Below are 21869 nucleotides of genomic sequence, written 5' to 3' on the forward strand. Positions count from 1 at the left end.
CGAAAATTTTGAGCATGCTTCCGAAGAAAAACAAAGAAAACAAAATTTCTGAATCATCCTAATGTACATATGCGTGCAAGTTCTAAGCACTGAACAGCTGTTCTTTTGTTTTTGTTTTGTTTTGTTTTGTCGTTTTTGTAGTTGTTTATCTATGGTTACAAATGTGTGTAGTTGACAGCTGTGTGTGTGACAATTGGAGCGCCTGATGAACAGTGTTGCCACAAAAAAAATTACCAAATTCCTCAAAAACAAACGAAAAATCCTCAAAACACGAACAAAGTACTCAAAATTTTCCTATTACAGATATGAGTATTGTGTACTGCATACTATTTACAGGTACTTAGTATAAAAATTAATTACATTCTCCAATTCAATTGGTATATTTGTTCTTGCGATTCAAACAAAGTATCACCGTTATTTTTTATGCCTTGGTTTGTATATAATATTGCTGCAACTATATCAGTGCTCAATCTGGTCCTCAAGTCAATCCTACATATTTTTAAACTACTAAATATACGTTCTACTGAAGCATTAGAAAAGAGCAATATTAGTAATGCAGATATAATTTTTTTTTTATTGGTAAACTTATATGAAGCTGAATAATCTTTTAATGCAAAAACTTTTCCTATAATTTTCTGGATGTAATGAGGAATCAATATGAATATCCTTAGGATCGAACAATGCGTGTTCTCGTCATTCGTTACCGATATTTTGCAAGTTTAAATTAAGTTGAAATTATAACGATGGAATGAAAAAAATTGTCGATAACTTTTTGAATAATTAGCAGCAAATGCAGATGTGCTTAAGAGCGAAAAATACCACACAAGCGGCTTGACAAACCAAGCGAAATATCCCTTTCCTTAAAGCTATTTATGTTGCGTGTGGGGGTGTTTGAAGGCTTGACCAGCCGCTTGAGGAAAATGTGAACAAAAATCAAAATTTTTTGACACTCAATCGCATCCGAAATTCCTCACGTTTTGAGGAATTACTCACAAAGTGGCAACACTGCTGATGAACATCACGTTGTCTAAGTAAACATCAGCATTACTTTTGCCTATACATGGTATATGCAGCTTTGTCTCAGATATATGTGTGTATGTATGTACGTATGTATATATATGGATTATCAGTAGAGCAGCTGATTTGAGTTATTTTCAAATTATTTGGTCTCGAAAATGTCAAATATTTTTAATTTTTTCTTACAAAAATTCTGAATTGTTAAAATCCATTTGCATGTGAAACCTTTTTCCATACAAAACAAGCGATTGAATAGCAGCTTTTGGAACGTTCGCCCAACTCAGCAGCATAACCGCTGATTACTGGCCCTTGTAAAGGATGGATCAATGCTTCGAGAAGCAAACAAATTTACTAGGAAAGAAAGTTGCATCAATTTTTATTTTTTCCAATTTCAATTTTTTATTTTTTATAATTTTTTGTATTTCACATGGCACGCTTTGATTTAGAAGAAAAAATTCAGAACAGTTTTTGACACTTTCGATACCAGGAGCAACAACAAAATACACGCAAATGTTGTTTTTGCTCTACTGATACTACCTGTTTAATGTGCCTTGGGTGACACCTATGTATATTCAGCTGTAATAATCAAAATAGTTCCTCAGCAAAAGTTTAAAAAGTGCAGGTATTAAGATCTGGTGGGCAAATGCTAGAACAGGCTACATGAGGTCAATGCATTTTCTTTGAGACAAGAACATAGATTCATTTACCGTACATACATACATATTTCCGATCCGACTGTAAATGCCGAAGATATGACGAAAAATGTAAAAAGGCGGAATTACTTCCCGATCAAAAGTTAGAGTAAGTTACAGTGGTAGGAACTGAGATCTGATGGATAAGTACTAGAGCGGGGTACTTCAGGTCAATGAATTTCAACACAAGAAAAGGCCTATCGAGGTAAGAACGTCGATACTTACGGACTTCAAGATCCGACTGTAAATGCCGAAAATGTGGCGAAAAATGTAAAAAGACTAGTCCCACTTTTTACGTTTCTTTTGGCACGGTCTAATGTACATTCACATCCATACATATGTATCTGATGTACATATGTACACATATTTCAATGGTTTCGCACCGTTTGTAAGTCTCAAAGTAAATTCTGTTTATGCCTACATACATAAAAATGTACACAAATTTATCGTTGATGATTTTTTTTTCGAAATACGGGTTCGGGTTAAGCTATTAAAGCTTATACTAAAACACAGCTTCCTTGAAAAATTTTAGAGCCCTACCTTAAAACCCAACGATTGTATGTCACTTTTGAAGAAGCGTTACACACTGAATCTTATGTGCTGGAGGTTTTTTGCTTCTCCTGCTAAAAAAAAAGAAAAAAATTCAGTTGGGGCCTTTATACAACTCCTCAAAGATAGGTATGTACACATGTAGCGTTTGATATAATTCATAAAACAGCAAACACAATGAATGACGAGCCTTTCATATTTTACGTACATCAGTACATACATATAGTGTATGAACATTAGAGGGCTGTATGAATTCATTCAAAACGGCTTATGAATTATTCATAATTTTTTTGAATTTGAGTGAATACTTATTCTAATATATGTGTCGACTTTACAATATTCAAACAAAGTGAAAATAAATTGAATTAAAATAAATCAAATTTTTTTTTTGTATGAATATCCAAAAATATTTTTTCTGTGTACGTATGTACAAACATACATATGTATGTATGTATGTATGTATTGCTGCGTTCATATTACAATACAAACAAACTTGTTTGTAGAACAAATTTTTATCGAAATGAGTTTGAATGATTTTAATGCTTTCCATTCCTTCATTCACATTCTTCCATTTGAAGGTAGAAAATTTAAAACAAAATGTACGAAATTCCAAACGCTGAGTGTTTTGTATGTGATGTAAAATATTCAAATCTACTGTACTCTGTTTGGCTAGAAGTTTGAATGAATTCATGCAGCCCTCTAAGAAACATATATGAATATCTGTAATATCAAATCCGTCGCTTTTATCAGTATCTGCAGGGCATGATGATAAGATAAACCTATTATATTTGCTATGAGTCTATTTAATTTAAAAAGTTCGCTTTGTTTGGTCGTGTGAACAGTGCATATAAGATACATATGTACATACATATGTATATATGTACTCATTCATATATGCATGTACATATGTAAAGTTAAAAAGCTATTTATTTAAGTTACAACAAAAGAAAATTAGGGTTTTTCTATTATTGAAAATGTCTGTTTTCGATTTTTGATTGTCAGCAAAACCATTTGCCAATGGCAAATCTATTTATTAGATTGGCGTATGGCACTTGAAATGTTTTGCTTTTTCGTAATTTTATTTTATTTTTTGAAGTATGTTGAATTTATGCGCCAAGTGCTTTGTGACATATTTCGGTAGTTATGCTTAAAATGAATGTACTTCGTTTTGCGTGTATTTTTACAAACCTATTTTTACAACCCTAAAATTTAGTGGCGAAATAGAAACCGCTTTCTCTTAACGAAGATTTTGCTTCGTCATCATAAATTATTTTTGTACTTTAACATTTGTTGTCAAATACATTTTCAACTGATATTTTTTTAGCTCTATGCTAATTGACGCCGATTGTTTACAGCTGCTTATTACATATCCTCAGATCGCCCCCAGGTTCAGCAAAATAGCCAAACAATAGAAAAAGTTGTTTTCAGACTGCCATCGCACCTTGCTTGCAGGCGTAGAAAACATCTAACAATATTAAACAAAATAATAAAATTAGTTCCGAATTTCCACTAGGCACTCAAATGACAAAAAGTTTTAATCATTTAAAAAATTTCATGTGGAAACAAACTAAATACAATTTTGTAATAACTGAATTTCTTCACTGAAATTCTCTTAAGGAAGATATTTCAAATCAAAACTTTTTTTGTTGTTTTTTTTTTGCTTATATACATATGTACATATATTCATACATATATAACTATTAGTTCCTTGTGATACCCCGACCAAAGTCGAAACTAGTTGCCAGACTAAGGCATAGGCTTTCTGTTAGTTTCCCGGGGGTGACAAATTCAGACGTCGCGGCAACTTCTTTTTGCACTGTCGAAAGCGGCTTTAAAGTCGACAAATAGTTGGCGAGAGTCAATCCTTTTCTCGCTGGTATTTTCCCAGACTTGGCTTATTCGCATTCACGTCTATCCGCCTTTATTTAATTAATTACAGGCAACATTTTCTCGATTTCCTTCAGAAAACTTAAGTGATTTTAGTGATGAATATGGGTCGATTTTCCGTGAAGATATAGCAGCAATGGAGACCTCGTTTTTGTGGTCAGAACTATATTTATATTCTGGCAAGTTATTACTGGTTTACATGTCGGGATACAGCGGAATACCAGAAACTTCAGAGCAAACGGATTCGGTTTTTAGGAAAATATTTATAAATAAGTTTTAAAGGACTTCAAAAAAAGGCAGTTATCAAAACGTCCGAATATTTTTTTTTTGTATGTATGTTACCGCATAACTTTTCACTATGTGAACCGTTTTCGATAATTTTTTTTTACCGGAAAGGTGGTACCAAACTAATTTGGTTTAGTTCATTAACATTAAAAAACTAACGGTAATCCTAAATTGTTATATGAGCATATAAACGATACCTGTTGGATATAGCTTTTGGCAACGTAAACCGCATTCTGCGAACCTTTTTTTTATTGGAAGGGGGATACCTTGGAGGTGGTCCGATACTAATTTGATTTAGTTCCGATGATTTGATTATATAGAAATAATGGCACACAGCGCACTACATAATGATTTTCTCTTTATTATACATATATATGAGCACTGAAGCTGTTATCTCTGTTGTTTAAAAATTACTTGTAATAAAAGCATTTTTAATTGTTTTCCATTTAATCTAACATCTTTTAAATAAAAAACGGTTCAGTATAAAATTTGGATTGGTGTTAGTTTGTATTCACATAATACATATATTCTTGTTAAGGGATTTGTATGAAAACTGCCAAGAATATTCAAGGATAACAACATTAGTGGAAATTTATCAGTTGTTTTACCGCAGAATCACTACGAAAAAAATCGTTCTTTAATTTGATATCTACATTTCTGTACCTTATGATTTTTTTTAAAACACTACCCTTATAGAAACTTTGGGGCCCTTTAAAAAATCCATCTGCGAAAAAGTCATCGCTCAGTTTACTATATTTAAACTGTCGTTTCGCTCATGTATCGGTTTTCTCATGCAAAGCAAAAAAAAAATCGAATTCTAAAACACGCTGTTACTTGTAGGAAATATGCTTATCCCCAATATATCCTCTAGGAATGAACGTAGAGGAATGGTGTTAGCGTATTTCATATGTTATATTTTGATTTGAATGAAAATCGTCAAGGATATTCAAGGAAAAAAAACTCTAAAGCACATTTTTGAGGCGTTCGAACACAGGATAACTATTAAGAAAATTCCTAAGATTGTGTGCACTATCCTCTTTCATTTCATACCTTTATTTCCATACCTTATACAATTTTAGGTTTATACGATTTTTTTGAAACCACTATCCTTGTTGAGCTCTAGTTTCGCGCATACATACATATAATGATTTTCTCGTTTCGTGAAAATGATCAAGAAAACGTGGTTGACTAACAAATTTTCTATATAAATTTGTGCTCCACAAGGTCCTTAAAACCATATTGAAAATATTAGAGATGCTCATGCCGGAAACAGCAAGCTAAAAGAAAAAATATCGCGTCTATTTATTTATTTACTATCGAGCTCATATCACTCTTGCTACGTTGGTAACGCGTGGCGTATACGCAACATTTTCTCTGCTCACGCTTTGATGAGTTTATTTCGCTAAGAATATTTCAATTGAAAAATTTAAGTTTTTTATTGCCATGATTGCTGTAAAATTCGTGTTTATTTACTTTACCCCGGGTTTGCGTTCTTTTTCTCAAATCTTGTTAATTTATTTATCATTGTGCTATTCCCTCTTATTTTATTGCATCATTTAAACCCGCTTGCTTTTTGAAATTCTGTCATCCATCATTTCGTATGCCACATTTATTCATGCACTAATTTGCATTTCATTCTTCCACTCATTCATTTAGCAGCATCATATTTTATCCGTATTTACCAGTCTGTGGTAAAGCTTTTATTTTGTATTATTGCAAAGTAGAATTATATTTCAGCTGTATGTATGTATATTGTATGTGTATATACACGATGGTATCTAGTAGTTAAAAACTTGCACACACTACTACGCTTTCATTACTCGCATCTCGGTTACACAAGCACTTCGAAGTTCTTCATCAAAGATTTGCACTTTTTAATATTTTTTCTTTTTTTTTTATTTTTTTTTGCATTTTGTACTTTTGATTCTGCAAATCTCATTTCATTTGAAATTAAATTTTTGGTTATTCAATTAATACTTAATTTTTTTATAATAATTTTTCCTTTTTACTTTCTGTTTATTTTTCGATTTATTTCGTACGAACTCGAATGTCTGTCGTATTGATAAACTGTCATTTGCGCTCGCTGACGCTGTCAAATATACGAATATATAAAAATAATATGCACTCACAACACGCGCTATGCATTAAATACAAATCTGCAAATAAAACATGTATAAAAAAAAACAATTTTAAAAATAAAAAATAAAAATGCATTGCCGAATATTAAAAAAAAAATGCACTACTTACTGCCTGCCTCTTGGATTGCCTGCCTGTATGCCTGATTGCCGTATAATTGCATTTTGTAAAAAAAAATTCTAAAAACAATAAACATGTAAAACAAAAACAAAAAGAAAAGAAAACTCAAGCTCAAGCTCAAGCCCAAGCGCCATCGCCTCCGCCTATCAACGCCACTTACGTGCTACCTACACACACCAACCAACCATTACAACTACCACCACTCATTAGACATTCACAAAGCACCAGTGTAATAACAACAACTACATTCCACCGCCATTCCACCGCAATAAGAAGAAGAACGAAGTATCAGAAGAAGTAACTGAAGAAGTTAAGAAGAAGCATCATTGTACAGTTTACCGTTTTGTTGTAAGTGTTGTGTGTATTTGGCTTGAATAAGTATGCCGCAAGCAGAAGGCGGCTATACAGCGCTCGATAGCGCCGGCACCAATGGCCATGATGGCAGCGGTGGTGCAATCTATCAATCCACCACAGAACCGACAGGGCCACATTCGGTATTTGAATCGGTGAAACGCGCCATCGGTCAGGTGGTGGGCACAACGAATGGTAGCGCTCAGGACACAGATGATTTGCTAACAGCAACCAATGGGCGACAAGCAATTATTGTTGGATCAAGGTAAGCGAATATAAAAAAAAAACACTAAGAAAAAAACAATGTCTGAAAAGTTCAGTTTAAGTAGCAAAATAACCAAATAAACATGAAATGAAAGAATGAAGTTAATTTTGTGCTTGCTTTTGTTGCTTTTGTTTGTTTGCATAAGTACAAGGATGTATATAAATATGGGTGTATAAAAATTGGAATGCCTTTGGCAAAAAATAATCAAATTTGCGTACTTGAAAAACAAGTGTAAAGCTTAATGTACAAAAAAATAAAACCAGCGCATAGCATGAAAATCACTGTGAAAAGTAAAGAACACTTTCATTTGCATAATTAAACATAAATTCAAACATAAATACCATACAGGGTGACAATAAATAACCGTTACAAAGTTTAGCATGCGCTGCCACAAGTAAGGCAAATTAGCTTTGCTTTGTTAACTTCTCCATAGTCTTTGCAAAGTGTGCAGGGTTTTCCAGCATCTTAACGACTATTTGTTCTGTGTGTCATAACGTAAAACAAACGTTGGGCAATTTTGGAATTGTTTCGTCAATGTTAAATTGCTAGTTTGCTTGGTGTTGCCAAAATGACAGTGTCAGTGTCGGCAAACCTCAAAGAATACAAGCTTCAAAAAGTCTAGCTCCTCACGGACTAAAACAAGCGCTTGTGACTCCAAAGATGTCGAGCTCTTAAGTTTCGGGCCGCAAGTTAATGATGGGAGCACATTCTCCTTACCGAACTCATTCTCCTGGTACCTCAGCCGTTAAAATACACAGCCGGTTATGGTCTATGGCGAGATTACCGTCAGCGGTAGCGTCCCCTGGTTTTCGTGGATGAAGAAGTCAACATCAATCGCCGTGACCGCCGTGACATTCTCGAGTGCGTATCGAGAATCACGCAGAAGTGGTGCAGAACACATTTTCCAGACTTAATCTCATCTGCGGGATGACCACTCTACACGCCAGATCTTAACCCAATTGACTAAACTTTTTGGTCAATTTTGGAGGATAGAGGATGTGCCAAGCGCAACAAAAGTTTCGAGGCACTGAAGCAAACCCTGCGTCGATAATGGGACCAATTGACTTTATGAAACCTGCGGCCCATCGTCGAAATGTGTTAAATTACGTTTGGACTTCTGTATCTGCTGTTATTTATTCTTTTTTTTATGAATGGTTTCCGTTTAAAAAATGTATGATAAAAACGTTCGTACACGTTATTTTATTGTCACCCTGTATACTTATGTACATATTTACATGCACTTATACTTAAACATCTGAGTCAACTACCTGAAGAAGTAATAGGAATTCGAATGTACACAAAACTTCGCATACTAATCTACTTGTCGTGTACTTAAGGCCAAAACCACCCAGCTCGGGAATGCTTCTCTCGCACTACAGCTTTACGTCAGCGCCCAATTGCCCACTCGTGACGTCTACGATCGCTTCCTAAATATGTGTCAATTGCTTCCTTTTGTAGGTGGTGTACGTCGTCATGAAACCTACTACTCACCAGTCTGCTGTAGGAGGATTTCATTGGTTCCATATGAACGCGTTGAGGCTTCTTTGTCACAGCGTCATTAGCCTATTTTTGGCAATTTTCATAGCTGCTTCTGCCCTAGGTTTGCCACCGTCTAGGGTTCTCTTACGAGTTGAATTGCTCAACGCCAGAAGCGGAGTTCAAATTGACTTCCTGCACCATTTTACCGAAATTTATTAGGATACAAAAAGCCATACATCGCATTAAAACGCATGGCTAGAGTCGAACCAACTACTCAGTTGCCACTCCCAGACCACTGTGCGCTGCTCTTACCACTCTTCAAGCCATGAGGATATAAATCTAAGAGGAATTTCAGTTGTAAATGTTTCGGATTATGGTGCCGATTTTCTACTTAATTTTTAGTTTTTTTTTCATTTGATAAAAGATTATAAAATTGTGCAACAAAATTGTAAGCGTAACTTGCTTGTGAATTCAAAATTATTTCCTTAAATTTTTTTCGATACTATTCGTAAAATTATCTATTATGTGGCCTCTTACACTCCATTAAAATTATTCCGCATATTTATTTAACACACTTTATTAGAACTCTTAATTACATACGAAAACATGAAAATATAAATATGACTGATTTTAATTGCCCGCTGTGATTTAATAGCATGATGCTGACATACTTGGACATAAATATGTACATAAGTACTAGGGTGGGGCGAAAATCGAATTTCTTAGAATTTTTATGGTCAATAACAAAAATATGGTTCATTATGCTTTAAAAAAAATCTTTGCGCCCAAGTCAATCAAAGTTCAAAGTATTCAAAATTTTTGTTTTCCAACATACTTCGATTGCAAATTTAATTCCATATTAAAATAACTTTTATTAGCAAAATAACTTTTTTTAAGTCTGCAGTCTTTACTTATATATTAGAGTTTATTATATTGATGTACCAAAACATGCGAATTGTTTATTAAAATTGCATTTATCTTCGAATCTATAAGTCCTGCATAATTATGTATACGGATCTTTTTTGTAGAGAATTCAATTTGCGATCGTTCACAATTTTTTTTTTTTACTTTTTGAACTTTGATTGACTTGGGCGAGCCTAAGGTAATGACCGAAAATTTTAATCTCCCGCACGGATTTTTTTTAGAGTATGATGAACAATAATTTTGCTATTAACAATAAAATTTATTTAAAAAAAAAATCGGATCTTCAGCCCACCCTAATAAGTGTTATAAACGACAAAAATTTCCCTCAACGCATACTATATGTATGCAGCTAGGCCGCCGTTGTGCAATCAATTCGGTTGGTACAGAACACATATGTAGAAGGTGGCACAACTCATCATTGGTAAAGTTCAAGGCAACTGTGAGTTTGCAAAATTTTGGTAAATGGCTTGCAACATGGCACGAATTGTATATCCAAACGCAACAGACAGACAATGAAACAAAAATAAAAACAAATACACAGAAACAGTGTATTCGAATGGAATCAAAGCTATCGAGCTAATAAATCTACATTATTGCAGCAGAGCAATTGTTTGCGGCACATGCCACATGCCACATGCCGCTTGCCACATTTCGAGTTACGAGCATATGCGTCCATGTTTTATCAATAATTTGTTGCAGTTCATTTATTTTGTCGGTTTTTTTGGCTTTTTTTTTTAACGGAAAGGAACTTGCCATTTAGCATCGTTCGCTCCCTTCGGTGCTGTATGACATTCTTCCTTTCGCAATTTCCAATTTTTTCATGCAGCATGTGCCCTTTATTTTATTTATTTCATTTTTCATTTTTGTTTTGTTTTTGTTTGTCATTTCCTTCTGTGTATGCACTATACGTTCAATTGGTGTTGGCAACCATGTGGCAATAAATAAATCGCATGAAAAATGCTGAGTGACTGTCTTAAATGACTGGGCCGATGCAATCGTTCGGCAGTAATGGCCTGTTGGTTGGCTGACTCAGTGACTGACTGACTGCCCCGGCCGCACGATTCATCGTAAAGTGGCAGTTTTACTTGCATACATATGTATGTACCAACATGCCACTTGCCACTTGCTGACTGCTCTTGATTTCATTTTTTTTTTTTATGCTATTTCACACATTCAGCTTTCGGTGATTGCGCTTATTTGTGCCAGTTCACGCTGGTGACCCCGCAACAGCTTGCCCCACCCGCTGCTCACTCTCCTCTGCTCCAGCTGGGCCGTTGTTGGTTAGCATAGTTTTTTTGTTTCTATTTTAGCAATTTTACATTGCACAATTTCTCACTTGGCATTGCGAAAATCTGGCGCAGTTGGTCAATTCCATATTCCAATTTCCAACTACAGCTAATGACACTTGAACGACGAGCAAGTGCACGAGTGAGTGGCGATGTTGCAATGCTCCATGAGTCTATGTCACACACTGACTCACTCACATCCCTGTTGGTGCTGCTGAATTTACATAAATATAATATATGCATGTCAATGTTGCCACAAGCAAATGAAATTGGAACCACTGTCATGAATAAATGGAATTATGTACTTACTTAGCTTTTACAGTTGTAGTCACCACACCGCATGTACATACATACATACATATGTACATTAGTACATACATATATAAGTGTGTGCCCACGTACTCGTACATGTGTGTGTGTGTGTGTGTGTTATTTTGCGCATGTTTTTGACTTTTTGACCTCTGCTTTCATCCAACGTTTCAGTCAAAGTGCACTTACGTACACACACACATACATACATACATCTACCACCTACATACGTGACCGGCTCTCTTTCGTCTGCTGTGCTGCTGGGTCGTCAATTTTCCCACTTCATTGCCACATCAGTTGGGGCGGGCGATCTGCAAACTGGGTGGGTGCACTGCTAACGTGCCTGAGTGAAAAGTCAATTATTGTTGCGTGAATATTATAAAATATTTCATAGTATTACCTACTTGGCCGCCGCTTGGGCTCCATTACCAGCACCAGCGAGCAGCAAATGCCATTATGGTCATTAACAAAGTTAACCATCAGCTATGAGCCATCAGCAAATCGACATTACAACAAAAATCCAACTGGGCATTTTATGTGTCATACACATTTGCCTGTTACACAAGTACACACACACACACACACAAACCAACAAACATATGTATGTACACATAAGAGCTGTGTAAATTACCCACTCTAATTTCATAAATTTTTATCGCATTTTTATTGAAACTCGGTGTACAAAGTGGCAGTGTTTACGGAAAGAATTTTTTTTTTATACACCCTGAAGACAAATAGGATTGAAAAAAAAACACAACGTCAAGTGCGAATGATGGAAAATGCGCAAATGCCTCATCGACCCAAGAGAATGCAAAATATTCTAAAGTAATTACTTTTTCATGCATCAAAGAAGAATTATTGTGAAAGTGGAATTTGGAGATGATGTCGAGGAAGACAAATAGTGGCACTCCATAGAGAGGTGTTCTAACGCTGTTGATACGGGCAAGATCTTACAAAAAGAGTAGATTGGGTAGAACTTTCTGGATAAATAGCTTAAGCTGATGGTCTGACCATTACTATCTTTGGTAGACGACTAAATGCGATGAGTCAAATCCACACCACTAGACGAGAGAAGTGGGGCTCACAGTAAATCCAGAGAAAATTGACTTGGTACTTTTTACAAGGAAGTACAACGTCCTCTCCACCCAAGCTAGGAAATACTATAGCAGTGCTACTCTCAAAACGTTTGTGACTTATCAAGGAGTTTTTTAGGCAGTAAATTGACTTGAAGGTAGAATTTGGAATTGAGGGTTAAGAAGGATGTGTGGTCCATTTGTGGTTTCTTAAAAAAAAAAACTAATAATTTTCGGTATATTATTGGTTTATTCGAAAGAGCGAAAATTCCCATTATTTATGGAACACGATTTCATTCATGTGGCTGCCCCAACTGGCTTCGCAATAGCGCATACTGTGTGTTCCAAGACCTTGGTTTGGTGACGGTTCTATCGCCCGAATGTCTTGTTCGATATTTGTCTTAAGGGGCTGAATCGTTAATGGATTGTTTGAATAACATCGGTCCTTCATGACACTCTACAAAAAAGTCTAACGGCGTCAAATCACAGCTCCGTATTAGTAAATCGACATCGCCGAGACGGCTGATTACCGAAAAAGATCGATTGTAGAATGGACTGTTCTGTGCGCCATCCTGCTGAAACCAATGATTGTCCAACTCCATGTCTTCAATTTCATGCCACTGAAGCGCTCACCGTTGACTGAAATGCCAATTCCAGCTGAATTTTCAAAGAAAAAGTGGGCCAATAATGCCACCGCTCCGAAATCTGCACCAAACTGTCACTCGCTGAGAATGCATTGGCTTCTCGACAATCTCGTGCGGGTTTTCCGATCCCCAGATTGGGAAGGTTTGCTTGTTAACATAGCCGCCGAGATGAAAATGCGCTTCGTCAGAAAAGGGAATTTTTATAATTTTTATAGGTATTATTCGCGAAGCGAGAGCGGCCTATTGCCTTTCTTTGAAGATCTGCGGAGCGCTTGGCGCAATTTTCTTAGTACAATGCTTGCTATATTTACGGTAACGAACGAAAAAATGTCTGTTGATTGAAGCATGATATCCACAAGGCTATCAACTTTAAGTGGCCTCTTCACCTTTATGCTCAAGTCGGTCCTTTGGGTCTCGTGCTTATCAGATGTCGAAACTATTTATCTTCCAGGCAGATATGATACTGACTTTCTGTCGAGATTTCCGGCAGGACAAAGCTGTCACTTCCGAAATAAAATATCAAAAACACTATATGGAGTACTTATTAGATCTTGTTGCATAGAAGTCGGCAGAGAAATCGGCTATAGATAACAGGACAGATGAGTAATTTGCGCGAGCTAACTGCCATAATAAATCAAAACGGGTGGAAATAAGCACTACGAGCCAATCACAGTGCCTACAATTTCTTTATGAAGCAGCGGATGCTGCTATATTTCATTCAGATGTAGGACTTAAAGAACCATATAAACTCCCGGATTACTGGAGCGTTTTCTAGGCGAAGATCTATGGCGCAACTAATGCTGCTGAGTCTGCAGCGGTTCTAACTACTCATGAATCACATCGCCAAATCTGGCTAGCTTATAGCGTTTTCTTTTCTACAAAAAATTTTGCCTTTTCATTGGCTTCTCTTTAATATTTGTGCGTAGAGGGCACTAAGAAAGCTTTCGGTAGAAAAGATATCGTCATTAGAGTGAAAAGTTGTTAAGCCAACTTTTACAGCAGACTAAACAATTTTGTTATAGCTATTTTATTCAAGTATTTCGTAAGACATTGAGTACCACATTTTGCGTGTTGAAAGCAGAGTAAACATCTACAAAAAGATTCGATTTCTATTAAAGGTTTCGTATTATTTTTGCATTGTCGGTTTTCGATGCATCTTTTTGACTTAGCAAATTTGGCTTTCATTGAACATAAACGGGAAAAAATTGATTCGATTTTTTAGATATCTATTGAGTAAGCAAAATTAAAAAAATAAATCAACAGACTTTTGTAAAAGTTGTCGATGCAGGTTTAAAATAGCTCCGACTTACCATTGATTTTTTGGATTTTTTTGTTGAAGGTGTTGCTCATTTTCTTCATATAAGAAAAATCTTGAAAAAAACTTCGTATGGAAGAAAATGACTGACATCGTCAACACAAAAAAATAGCAAAAATCAACGATAAGTCCCAGCTTTTGTAAATTTGCATGGGCCACAAAACTGCATACTCAAAATATTTCTAAAAAATCGAATTAAAAAGCTCGAAATTTTTACGAAAGTTTGTTATTTTTTTTTTTTAATTTTGCACAAATATTTAAATTTGGTGGATTTATATGGTTTTTGTTAAAGAATGTCCTATATTTTTATAAACAAATATTCTAAATTAAAAAATATTAAGGTAAGTGGTCAAATCTTTTTAATATATTTCACGTTGGCATTAAGGGCTGTGAGACGACTATGAGCAACTCGATATGGACTCGAAGAAAGTTACAAATTCTTCGGTACCACGTTGTTAATCTATAATTCGTCCTCGAAAATGACATTGCTTTGGTAAATAATGAAACATGCAAGTGCGCGAGGAAGGAGTCTGAAACAGGACTTAGGGAATAAAGTCCAAGCATACAAGCCCCTCTCCGTGTATACCATTTCTCATGGGTAAACGAACGGGACACAGACTTATTGGCCTTAAGGATGAAAGATACGGAGCCTCGTATAACGATTTATTTATAATTCATCTTTCTAGGAAAAACTTTGTTCTGGTCATGGTTGCTCTTTTATATTTGCGTGAGAATAGTCGTTTATTTTATCATATATACAAAAACAATGCATATGCGGAATTCTATGAGTATGTGCATTCACCTTTCCTTCTGGGAAATCTATATATAATCTATTCCAGTTAAGTTGCAGCCATTTCCACTTCACGTGCATTTGCTAGTTTTCCAATTTGAATATTAGACGTTGTGGGGATGTCTGGCCTTACACATGGGCTGGCGGACAGTATACATACATACATTGACAATTATTATGATAAGTTCACTCAGGCTAATTGCAGACAAATATATGTATGTATGTATGTAGCTACTCAGAAATATGGGAAAATTACTTCAAATGAGAAATAAATTTTAATGGTGCTATTAAAATATCGCAAGATACTTACTTAACTTATTTCAGTCTTTTAAGCAGATATTCAATAGTTTTATAAATATGACGTCTTCTTCTTCGATATTTTATAGTACAAGCGTCATGGACGTTAAGAATCGGGATGTGCACAAGGATGTGTTTTTTCTTCCTTGCTTTGGTTCCTTGAGGAAGACGATAGGCTACGATTTTCATGACCTCATAAATAAAGTGTAGGGAAAATTCAGAGGTGAGGACTTACGTTCAGCTCTTCGTAAAGCGTCACCGTGGTGTGCTAAAGAGAAGTTATAAATTGAACCTTCATTCGGTAGGCTCTTCAAGCGTTGGGTTGAAACTCACGGATTTTTCGATGTTAGATATATTTTTAAAAACAGGAAAAAAATTTAATTGCGCAAAAAATTTGTTGCAGTCCAATTCCCACTTCATCAACTGCAGTCGCATATGCACTAAAATAAATCACATTCGTTCCTTTAATTGACACTTCCTGTCCAGCTGTTTGTAGCGACTGCCTGCGCCTACGCTAAGCGCTATCACAAATTATCATATAAAAAGCAAAACTAATTCATGTAAATTAAAGTTCTTATTCATTGTGGCACACATACATTGAAACATACACTGCCAGCAAAAAGTATTGGCACAGAAAATTTTTCACAATATATGCAACAATTTTCTTTCTAATATTTTTTCCCCAATTTTTCATAAAAATATGGTTCATTCTACGGCAAAAAACATAAAAATATAATTCCTAAACTTTGAGCAAAACTCACGAAAATTCAGCAAATTTTCATGCAAATTTTCATTTTTTATCAGATTTTTTAGAATTTTCTTGGGTATGCAGATTTGTAGTACAATCATTTTTATTATAATAAAGTGCAACTTTTGGGTAGCTAGGAATTACCGTTGATTTTTAGCAATTTATTTCCCGTTGTCTCTTCCATACAACAATTTTTTTCCCAAAATACTTTATGTATATCGAAAAAAATGCAAAACACCTTCAACGAAAAAATTCTCAAAAATCAATGCGATTTTTGACTAACTCCGAACTTGCATGTTTTTACGAGAATTTAATGGGCTGCAAAAGTGCTTACTCGATAAATTCTAAAAAATTTGATGAAAAAATTTAAAATTTGCTGAATTTTCGTGAGTTTTGCTCAAAGTTTAGGAATGATATTTTTATGTTTTTTGTTGTAGAATGAGACATACTTTTATAAAAAATTTGGGGAAAAATATTAGAAAAAAAGTTGTTGCATATATTGTGAAAAATTTGCTGTGCGAATACTTTTTGCTGGCAGTGTATGTGCATATATTTACACATTTGTGCACTCTCGCACTTTGTTAGTCACTTTTTTATACTCTATTTAGTAATGTACTACAAATGTAGGTTGAAAAATTTGACCGCGTTGACCGTGAGCGGCGAATAAATACCAGCTTACCTCAGTGCAGCCGTTGCTTTGGTTGTTTTTTAGATCAATTAGCATAGCTAGTACATCGCACACTGACTGTTGATAACTCAAAAATCATGCAAATTAGCTAAACTTAGCTTCTCAAACTATTCGTTTCACTGATTTATTCTTTGTAATTTTCCAGCGTTTTTTGTTGTAATTTTCACATGCATGCATGGAGACAACAGAATGCAAAAATAGTAAATGTTGTATTTTAGTGTGAAAATGAGGTCGTTGGGAAACTCCCTTGTGCATTTGATCCACATCAAGTGCTGTATGATTTTATAGCAATTAAAATTAATAAATTGGCTTTGAATAAGCTGCAATATGTATTCCAAGTAGTAAATACTGCGATTTATAATGAAAACTTTACTTATGGCTATTCTATCCCCATTTTCAAGCTTAACACCCTAATCTGTAATTATAACAAGAGATTAGCCATATAAAATTCGTCCCTTGTTAATCTGTAATTATAAAATAATCTCAGATTTAACCGATAACTTTTCGGTGTCCATCCTAGTTTTATCGATTGTAAAGTAAAAGAGGTGTGTGAAGGTATTTTTAATAAAATGTTAAGTTAAAATATATTTATATTGCTTATTATAGCAGAAAAACGTGATCACGGTGGCACAGAGAAGAAACATAACTTTTCCTTGAGATGTGAGCACAACAAATTTGACGGCTAATAATCTGAGATTTGCCTGTGTAAACGGGGTGATTAAAAAACGAGCTTTGTTTGAGATAATATTGATATGTGAACATAGGTTTACAGTGGTTGAAGCATCCACTGTGTGCAAGTGCTAAATAAGGAAAAAATGAAAATAAATAAATAAGACAGTATTTCTAGTTAATTTATAGATACAGCAACAGTTGTGTGATCCATCGATGAATAGTTGTTTTTGTTTTTTGGGGTTAAACTATTTTTTGGCTCACTCATTTAATATGTAGTGCAATCGAACTTTATCAAGCTACATATATGAGCAAAGACTAAAAAAATAGCTCTCTAGATGACGCCATTCAAGAGAATTTGAGGTATATATATACATTAATATTCACCTTCACTTAGGTTATTAATTCTAACATAGAATTTTTCAGTATGTTGTCTTCTCGGGCAGTAAATACGGGATTTTCAAATTACTCGACTCCTGCGCCTCCTAGCGGATTGGTTCATTTTTCACATTGCATTGTCATCGGCTTTTGAGCTAAGTTTACAGTTTCAAGTCTCTAGCTCATCGGGAAGTTGGTTAGTTTTTGGCAGAGACTAACAGCCTTATTTTCTATTTCAAATGATAATCCGCATGGATGATTCGTCTGCAGACGATATCGTCTCTGCTTGCAATATTGTAACTCTATCGTTCGCCTTCGTCTTGTCTTTAAGACGATGAAATCGTCTCGATTATGTTAAAATTGGCTGGAATGATGTTGCCGATCTATTTTTTTTAGCATTTTAATTGTAATTGGCTATCGTTCTACCAGTGGATTTCCACTTACGCAGTACCAACAAGCAAACGAACAAACATCTGTTAGACGAAACGAACGTTTGTTTCGAGATATGTAAAGAGGTTACATATTTCTGGATTTTGAAATCAAAAAGACGTACTGAAAAATTGTTGTACCGGTTTTTCGAAGGCATCACTAAATCCTTTCATTGTAGAACACTATTTCCAAATGACTTTAAAACTTTTTTATTTATTATTTTGATCAAAAAATGCCGATTATATTTTCTTTTATTTTTTGCTATTGACATTCATAATAAATGAAAAGATTTATAAGTTCTTCGAGATTTTCTTAAGAATATTCGATATTTTTTTTGGATTCGATTATTTTCGGAGACTCTTCTGAAGCTTTTGGAATTTTTCGGCACTTTTTTAGAATCTTCTTGGAACCTTTCGGTATTTTCTTTTGAAGAGTCTTTCGAAAGTTGACAAGTTTTTCGAGGGTTTCTTAGGTCCTCTCGGAATGTTTAGCATTTTATTTTTTTTTGTGGGATTTCCGTAAAAATTGCAGAGATTTTATTACGGACTCGATACTTATCGGGACTTTTTCTGACTATTTTCGAATTATTCGAAATTTTTAGGAAGGTTTTGATTTTCTGTTTTGAAAATTTGCAAATTTTTCGTGGTTATTTCGGGACCTTCAGACAAATTTCATAATTTTTCGGGACTTTTCCGGGAGGGATATTTCAGATTGTAAGGTACATACTTTTACTTGCAATATGCATATGTACATTAGGGTGCCCATGGAATTTTTTTTTAGAATTTCAAGACCCTACCCCCTCATTTGTATCCTTTTTATGAGAAATATTATTGCCTATTTTTATAGATTTTTTAAAAATCGTTTAGAGACCGCGACCTGTCCTTTTAGGTTAGAAAATATGGTTTTGGAAATTTATCATCCTTGTCCGAGATCAAAAATTTTCAAGACTAAGTATAAGGAGACTAAGGGAAATGTGTATGCCAAATTTTGTCGCGATCGGTGAAGTAGTTTTTGTGATACACATATATCATATTAGTGGGCGGTGCCACCCCCATTTTTTCTGTCAGGGGTAGTTTAAAAGCAGTCTCTGCGACATTGCAGTTACAAAGAGATCTAAACTTAACGAAGAATTGGTGCGTCATACCTTCTAGGTATGAAAAATATAACTTTGAGTGAGGTCGTAGTCAATACATCCACCGCGGTTAAGTACCTGAGCCTATTATTGGACTCTGGGTTGCTAGAACTACATACTTTATCTACGGTGAGAAAGTTTCTTACTAAACAGCAACTCATTGAATTTGATATCGAAAAGAGCATTGCAGCAATCTGGACAAATGATATCCGTCGCTTCTGCGGCTCGGCTTAAGAGACACCATTGTATCGGCGAAGATGACTTTGAACGAGCGGCTCTTTAAATATTTTCGGTACTTTGTGCACTGGCCATGAAGAGTTTTGTACAGGATGGGGAACACTAAGTGTAGAAGGAATCTCTACCAAAAATGAAGTTAACTGTAAAATAGCAAGGCCTGTCTTAAATCTCAATATATTGCCTTAAAGAAATTGTAAGGCTGTGTGTATAATGAATTTTATACCCAAACAATTAAATGCATTTTTTAGTAAGCAGCCGTAGTAAGTTTAATCGATTTCTGTTGTCTTATAAAACCAAGACTTCAACGAAATGCAGAAGCCAAATAGTATGTGTGTACATACGTCACTTAACTAAGCAATATGTCCTTGTTCTATGTTCGTGCATTTTAATTTCAAAATTTTTCTCTTTCATCACATTTATACTACTAATTTGTCATTTATTGATTTTGGCCTGCATAAAGTTGTATTACCCCACCCAACATGCCCATGTTTTCATGCATGTACCATGTTTAAATATGCACACGATTCCTATCAATTCAACGTCCATGAACTATCAAACTATCACACTAAAGGCTCCACAAAAGGCGACCGCAAATACATTAACGTCAAATCGGCCAAACGGTTGGACGATTGTAAGGCTGAGCGACCGACCGGCCCTGCACCCACCTTAATTTTTTTTTATTCCTCAGCGACTACAAGAATTGTGCATGTTTAAGCGCGGTATTTTGAGACGCACGGCTGTAGTAGCCACGCCGCACAGTGGTTCGGATCGCAAATCTAGCTTGACGAAACTATTTAAGCAAATACTTTTTGATGGATTTTTACACCACTTCTTATCTAGGGTATTTTTTGATTACGCTGATTACGAATCTGAAGTCATTTACCGAAAATTCAAAATGGCGGATCCAATATGAAGCACGAAAAATTTAAAGTATCTGTAGATTTCTATAAAACTGGGTATCGGGGATTTTTTGGGTCGCTGATTACGAATATTAAATCACTTACAAAAAATTCAAAATGGCGGATGAAAATTAAAAAAAAAAAATCGATGGATTTCTATGGAACTGGGTATCGGGGGGTTTTCTGAGTCGTTGAATACGAATCTAAAGTCATTTACTTGAAATTCAAAATGACAGATTCAACATGGCAAACGAAATATTTAAAAAATCTTAACCCTTCGTCAGAGCTGGGTAAATGCAATTACATTACAATTACAATTACATTCCTCAGTAATTGTAATTAGGAATCAATTCCTCCAGTTTACAGCAAAGGAATCGATTACTTTTTCAATTACTTGAAGTAATTTCAAATGGAATTGTTTTTTTCTGTAATTCCATTACAAGGAATTTCATATTGTAATTGGAATAAATTACGTGCTAGTAATGTAATTTTTTTTTCAATTCCTTTGAAAGGAATTGAAAATGTAATTTTTTTTTTCCAATTCCTTTGAAAGGAATTGAAAGTGTAATTGATTTTTTTTGAATTCCATTCCTCAAAGTAATTTAAAAAGTAATTGAAAATTTTCTAAAAAAAAAAAATTTTTTTACTGTTGAATTGCAATAGCTTTGATAAATTTCTTGGTTGCTAACTGCCTTGAATAAATAACTTATACCTAAGTAGTTTTACTAATTGAACTTTAAGAAAACTGAATAACTTAAACTGTATCTGTTCAGTCAGTAACGGATAAATTTTCCAGATCATACCGCGAACGCGCTTCGCGGCAGATGAGACCCGTAAATGTCGAAGCACGCATAACCCGCCCGGACTGTTGCTACCTTGGGCACTGCTGTTCTCTTGGACTAATCCCTGCGTATCTATAAAAATGCACTGACTTAATTGTGTATATTATGGTACCCTTAATTCCACCCAAAATGGCGTGCCTTCTGGAGCCTTTGAAGTACTCTTACTGGTATCCTGCGTTACAAATGAGGATAGACTCCGCTTGAATTACGAACCCTGTCAGACTGGAGATCCTACTACCTAAGAGTTTTATAAACAAATTGCATTGCTATGGCTAAATTTTGATGATAACACTGTAATGACGCTAAAATTACACAAAAAACGCCGAGACACGCAAAATTAATTTTAATTTGATACCAATATTGTAATATTTAATTTATTTTATCAGTGTAATTTAGCTAAACTTTGAAACAGGTGGCAACCTTAATCA

General features: G+C 34.9%; 1 protein-coding gene across 1 annotated transcript in view; it reads left to right on the forward strand.

Moving 5' to 3' along the window:
• Positions 1–21869, forward strand: part of LOC118742998 (protein NDRG3) — a gene marked incomplete in the record, with an annotated part of 90299 nt that overhangs the window by 36694 nt on the left and 31736 nt on the right. Inside the window, 1 exon segment of the mRNA XM_036475448.1 lies at positions 6821–7302. Within this exon segment, the coding sequence (XP_036331341.1) occupies positions 7067–7302 (236 nt within the window).

Source organism: Rhagoletis pomonella, unplaced genomic scaffold, assembly GCF_013731165.1.
Source record: "Rhagoletis pomonella isolate Grant_MI unplaced genomic scaffold, Rhpom_1.0 Rhpom_scaffold_00007, whole genome shotgun sequence".
Taxonomy (NCBI): domain Eukaryota; kingdom Metazoa; phylum Arthropoda; class Insecta; order Diptera; family Tephritidae; genus Rhagoletis; species Rhagoletis pomonella.